The following is a 6,000-nucleotide window of genomic DNA, read 5'->3' as shown; positions in this document are numbered from 1 at the left end:
TTTTTTATATTTTCTGGATCAAGGTTTGGCTTTTTCAAGAGAGGCTTTATTACTGCCACTTTTAGTGAGTTTGGTACACATCCGGTGGTTAGAGAGCCATTTATTATGTTTAACATAGGAGGGCCAAGCACAGGAAGCAGCTCTTTCAGTAGAGAACATACTTTTACTTGATTGCTGTTCCCGCAATTCACTCTTCACTCTCATGGTGTTTTTTTTTGAAGTTCCGCTTCATCCTCTCATCGAAGTTGTGTAAACATTGACACCCGCTTTGACACCATTACGTAATTTGCGGGGCCCTACGCAACTTGCGTAGTGAGCGTATAGGGCCGTCCGGCTCTGATGGTTATTATATCAATACTTGCACCTAAAGGCGTTTCCACCACCATTTCTCGCACAACGAACAAATGATCTGTAGCCATTTATGAAATTGTACCGAAACACCTGTTTCCATCACAGCTGTCATTTTTATACCTTATGTTCACATAAAACTGTGGATGGGAAACAAGGTTGTAGATAAAGACTAAGTTCGAGTCAATGAAGGTCATTGCATAACACAATTTTAGCCTGCCCCAAGGTTCGTTGCAACTTGCAAGTTATTGAGAAAGGGGAGTTTGATCAACAAATAATGCAAGGGGTAACCATCATCATATCAGTGACTGACCGAACTGCGGTATAGGCAGCCTATTCGCTCATGGCGCAATCCGCTCGCCCCAGCTATTTAAGAGCGACTTGTGGCGCGCTCCTCTACTCGCAGCTCGAGCTTCGTTGACAGGCTCACTTCTAAACGCTGCCTTAAAGAGAGGCAACGTATCGGTAACCGCTAAGTGGAAACTTCACCGGGATACTTCACTGACAGGTCACACGTTTACTCTCCGGTCATTAGACTTTCCGTTGATTTATCCTACATTTCTCGCTGAAGCGTCCGTTCAATAGATCTAGAATAGAAATACAACTGTCTTGGACTCTGGCTTGGGGGTGTTGTAGGCTCGTGGCGTTAACAGGTAGAAGAGGTAAGCTTGTGTTCACGTTCTTTGCCAGTAAGGGAAGCGCGAGGCGGATTGTTCTTGCACTCCACAGACAGGCAACGAGAAAGGAAGAGTAGATGCTGCACGTGCAGTAGCTAATGGGGATCCTAATAAACTAATCTAAACAGGTAGCCTACATTCTCACCAACATCAATTTCCAGGTCATATTACCTCCGCGCATCTGATTGACTTTTGAAGGACGTTTGATTGGTTGATGTAATGCCCATATATATCATCGATCGAAAATTTTCAGAGATTCCTGGTAAGTCGGTTACACGTGCCAAATCCATTCTAAATATTGCATTTTAATGCTTGGTCTGTGTGTGGGACAAGTGACATTCACCGGTTGATCATTGTCTTCCCACTGAGTTTTCTTTACTCTTGTTTGATGTGCAACAGTTAGGAAACTCCGTCGCCTAAGCGCTTTCGGCTCCTTCCCTTCTTGGTCATTCAGTGTCTCTTGCCAGATATGATCATGTGTTTATTGATGTCATAATTGTCGACAGATTTTTTTGCTCACAAAATAGATGTTTTAATAGGACTCGTTTCCCCTTCGGACATGCTTCGCACAGACTAGAATGTGTTTGTGATGGATCTTTTAAAAAGAACACGTGAACATATTTTCATTACAGCTCTGTCGTTTCTATAAATAATATACCGTTTGAGTTGTGTTGGGTACAGTCATGGACATGTGTTCGTCTCCATTGTAATGATTCCCTGTAGGGGTTGGGTTCAGACTACATGGGTTTTATAGTGTTTAGCCATTATTCAAAGGATTCATTTCAGTAATTGAAACTTTTTATCATCTGGACATTTTGATGGTAAACAATAATGTCTTAAGTGGAACCGTAACTTCAGGGAATAGGCTTCAGCTACGTGTGTGTTGTGGTTACAGTGAAACATGACTTTCATTTTGAAGGGGTTTGTGAGGTCTCATTGCGACGTTTCAAATTCATCAGAGTAACAGACAACAATCATAAATAACGGTTGTGTGTGGAGTCTTAAACCCATCTGGAGCCCCCACGCGTCACACACGAACAGAGGTGTGTGCGAAACGGTGTGTGTGGTGCGTTCATGCTTCTGTGTGTGAGACATAGTTCTACTAAAAGTACTGCCTACAAGTCACTCCTACAGTAAGCGGCCCCACTGTCTCACTCCTACATGCGAACTGCCATCTCTTCTAACATCTCTCCCTCATTACCCCACCTCTCTTGCATATGTCAGAAGTCATTCTATCCTAGTGCTTAGACTTGACGTGCCTGGCAGGATTATGGCTCTCACACACACACACACACACACACACACACACACACACTCCTGTAGCACCCCCCATATCGAGACCCCGAACCCCCCCTCAACATACACCTCGTGGTGTGACATTGTGAAAGCACACATGGCTGCTGTCGTCACCAAATGTAATCCCTTTCTGTGTGTGTGTGTGTGTTGAAACAGTTCTATGTGCTGTGCAGTATGCAGGCTAGAGTAAGAGTAAGCTCTGATTAGTAGGTCAAACATAACGCTGATCTTCCTTGCTCTGCCTCTCTCTCTCTCTCTCTCCCCCTGCGTCTCTCTCTCTCCCCCTGCGTCTCTCTCTCTCTCTCTCTCCCCCTGCGTCTCTCTCTCTCTCTCTCTCTCTCCCCCTGCGTCTCTCTCTCTCTCCCCCTGCGTCTCTCTCTCTCTCCCCCTGCGTCTCTCTCTCTCTCCCCCTGCGTCTCTCTCTCTCTCCCCCTGCGTCTCTCTCTCTCTCTCTCCCCCCCTGCGTCTCTCTCTCTCTCTCTCCCCCCTGCGTCTCTCTCTCTCTCTCTCCCCCCCTGCGTCTCTCTCTCTCTCTCTCCCCCCCTGCGTCTCTCTCTCTCTCTCTCCCCCCCTGCGTCTCTCTCTCTCTCTCTCCCCCCCTGCGTCTCTCTCTCTCTCTCTCCCCCCCTGCGTCTCTCTCTCTCTCTCTCCCCCTGCGTCTCTCTCTCTCTCTCTCCCCCCCTGCGTCTCTCTCTCTCTCTCTCCCCCCCTGCGTCTCTCTCTCTCTCTCTCCCCCCCTGCGTCTCTCTCTCTCTCTCTCCCCCCTGCGTCTCTCTCTCTCTCTCCCCCCCTGCGTCTCTCTCTCTCTCTCCCCCCCTGCGTCTCTCTCTCTCTCTCTCCCCCCCTGCGTCTCTCTCTCTCTCTCTCTCCCCCCCTGCGTCTCTCTCTCTCTCTCTCCCCCCCTGCGTCTCTCTCTCTCTCTCCCCCCTGCGTCTCTCTCTCTCTCTCTCCCCCCCTGCGTCTCTCTCTCTCTCTCCCCCCCCTGCGTCTCTCTCTCTCTCTCTCCCCCCCTGCGTCTCTCTCTCTCTCTCTCCCCCCCTGCGTCTCTCTCTCTCTCTCTCTCCCCCCTGCGTCTCTCTCTCTCTCTCCCCCCCTGCGTCTCTCTCTCTCTCTCCCCCCCTGCGTCTCTCTCTCTCTCTCTCCCCCTGCGTCTCTCTCTCTCTCTCTCTCTCTCTCCCCCTGCGTCTCTCTCTCTCTGCCTGCCCCTGCCACCCCTGCCACCCCTGCCTGCTCTCTCTCTCTCTCTCTCCCCCTGCGTCTCTCTCTCTCCCCCTGCGTCTCTCTCTCTCCCCCTGCGTCTCTCTCTCTCTCTCTCTCTCTCCCCCTGCGTCTCTCTCTCTCTCTCTCCCCCCCTGCGTCTCTCTCTCTCTCTCTCTCCCCCTGCGTCTCTCTCTCTCTCTCTCTCCCCCTGCGTCTCTCTCTCTCTCTCTCCCCCTGCGTCTCTCTCTCTCTCTCTCTCTCTCCCCCTGCGTCTCTCTCTCTCTCTCTCTCCCCTGCGTCTCTCTCTCTCTCTCTCTCCCCCTGCGTCTCTCTCTCTCTCTCTCCCCCTGCGTCTCTCTCTCTCTGCTCTGCTCCCTGCTCACCCCTGCCACCCCTGCTCTGCTCTCTCTCTCTCTCTCTCTCTCCCCCTGCGTCTCTCTCTCTCCCCCTGCGTCTCTCTCTCTCTCTCTCTCTCTCTCCCCTGCGTCTCTCTCTCTCTCTCTCTCTCTCCCCCTGCGTCTCTCCCTCTCTCTCTCTCTCTCTCTCTCTCTCCCCCTGCGTCTCTCTCTCTCTCTCTCTCTCTCTCTCTCTCTCTCTCTCTCTCTCTCCCTGCGTCTCTCTCTCTCTCTCTCTCTCTCTCTCTCTCTCTCTCTCCCCCTGCGTCTCTCTCTCTCTCTCTCTCTCTCTCTCTCTCCCCCCCTGCGTCTCTCTCTCTCTCTCTCTCTCTCTCTCTCTCTCTCTCTCTCCCTGCGTCTCTCTCTCTCTCTCTCTCTCTCTCTCTCTCTCTCTCTCTCTCTCTCTCTCTCTCTCTCTCTCTCTCTCTCCCCCTGCGTCTCTCTCTCTCTCTCTCTCTCTCTCTCTCCCCCTGCGTCTCTCTCTCTCTCTCTCTCTCTCTCTCTCTCTCTCCCCTGCGTCTCTCTCTCTCTCTCTCTCTCTCTCTCTCTCCCCCTGCGTCTCTCTCTCTCTCTCTCTCTCTCTCTCTCTCTCTCCCCCTGCGTCTCTCTCTCTCTCTCTCTCTCTCTCTCTCTCTCTCCCCCTGCGTCTCTCTCTCTCTCTCTCTCTCTCTCTCTCCCCCTGCGTCTCTCTCTCTCTGCCTGCCCCTGCCACCCCTGCCTGCGTCTCTCTCTCTCTCTCTCTCTCTCTCTCTGCGTCTCTCTCTCTCTCTGCGTCTCTCTCTCTCACCCTGCCTCTCTCTCTCTCTGCCTGCCCCTGCCTGTCTGCCCCTGCCACCCCTGCCTGCCTGCCTGCCTCTCTCTCTCTCTGCCTGCCCCTGCCTGTCTGCCCCTGCCACCCCTGCCTGCCTGCCTGCCTCTCTCTCTCTCTCTGCCTCTTTCCACTTCTCTTTTCAGAATACCCAGTGACCCTCACCCCTCCATATTTCTCTATCGGTATCTGTCTGTGTATTATCAGCCTATGGAAAGCATTTCCTCCAGGTAGTATATAGCTGCAGTGACATGCCACTCCTGCCAGTCAATCATTGAACTGGAGCCAACTGGGATGATGGAATAGGAATGAATGCATAAGTGTTCACATGATGCCTGAGGAGATGGCACATCTAACAGTTAGCATCTGAATTATCATGAGTTACAGCTAAAGCAGAGTGTCTGGTCTTCTCTGCTCCCTTGCTGTAATGGCCAATTATCCGTCCTCCTAATGCGCCTGACATTAGGTGCCTAATAGGCCCAGGTTACAGGTGTAGAACAGTAATGGAGAGTGTTGTTCCCTTCTACACATTCAACTGTTCTAAAGGTGTGTGTGTGTGTGTGTGTGTGTGTGTGTGTGTGTGTGTGTGTGTGTGTGTGTGTGTGTGTGTGTGTGTGTGTGTGTGTGTGTGTGTGTGTGTGTGTGTGTGTGTGTGTGTGTGTGTGTGTGTGTGTGTGTGTGTGTGTGTAAAGGGAGGCAGAGAGACTTTGTCCCCTGAATGGGTGCTCTCGTCTCAGCCAGCTAACAGCAGGAGCCTCCCTTCTGCAGACTCAGGTCACTGAGCCAGCTTGTAAACGTGTGTGTACTTGACAAGCGGGGGATCAAGGATCAATTGCTTGTTAAGGAAGAGTTTACTACGTGCATTTTGCTGAGGAGTTGAACTATAACTTGGTGAGAGACAGAGCTGATCTTGTCTGGTTCTGGAGCCTTGTATTCTTTCTGCTGCACATTACAAGGTAGGGTAGTATATTTTCATCTGGACCATTTTCTGGGCTTTTGTAAGGTTTGTACCTTACTGTGTGACCCCCCCCCCCCGCCTCTCCCTTTCCCTGTCTTTCTCTTAGAATTTAGCTACTTATCTCTCTGTTTCTCTCTCGTTCTCTCTCTATTCATCTCTCATTCTCTTCATCTTTCCCTTCCACTTCTCTCTTTATTGTGGTGTTGGGGAGGGTTGTCCTTTATTCTCTCTTTATGTAGTGTTGTGTGTCTCTCTCGTTGTGATGTGTGTTTTGTCCTATATTTATATTGTATACATTTTTAATCCCAGGCCCCGTCC

The 6,000-nt window shown here is 51.0% G+C and overlaps 1 protein-coding gene across 2 annotated transcripts in view; it reads left to right on the top strand.

Moving 5' to 3' along the window:
• Nucleotides 1-871: 871 nt before the first annotated feature.
• LOC139548369 (neprilysin-like) overlaps nucleotides 872-6,000 on the top strand; it is a 47,741-nt gene continuing 42,612 nt past the window's right edge. Inside the window, exon 1 of one of the 2 annotated variants that reach the window (XM_071358006.1) lies at nucleotides 872-1,010. Coding sequence is in view for 1 of the 2 variants with exons in the window: in XM_071358004.1 (XP_071214105.1) it covers nucleotides 1,245-1,287 (43 nt within the window). In the remaining variant the exon portion in view is untranslated. Of the gene's footprint in view, nucleotides 1,011-1,100; nucleotides 1,288-6,000 lie in introns of those variants that run through there. The other variant, XM_071358004.1, reaches the window with a different exon arrangement.

This window comes from Salvelinus alpinus, chromosome 21, assembly GCF_045679555.1.
Source record: "Salvelinus alpinus chromosome 21, SLU_Salpinus.1, whole genome shotgun sequence".
Lineage (NCBI taxonomy): Eukaryota > Metazoa > Chordata > Actinopteri > Salmoniformes > Salmonidae > Salvelinus > Salvelinus alpinus.
Note: the sequence above shows the minus strand (reverse complement) of the source record. Positions and strands in the feature narration are given on the sequence as shown.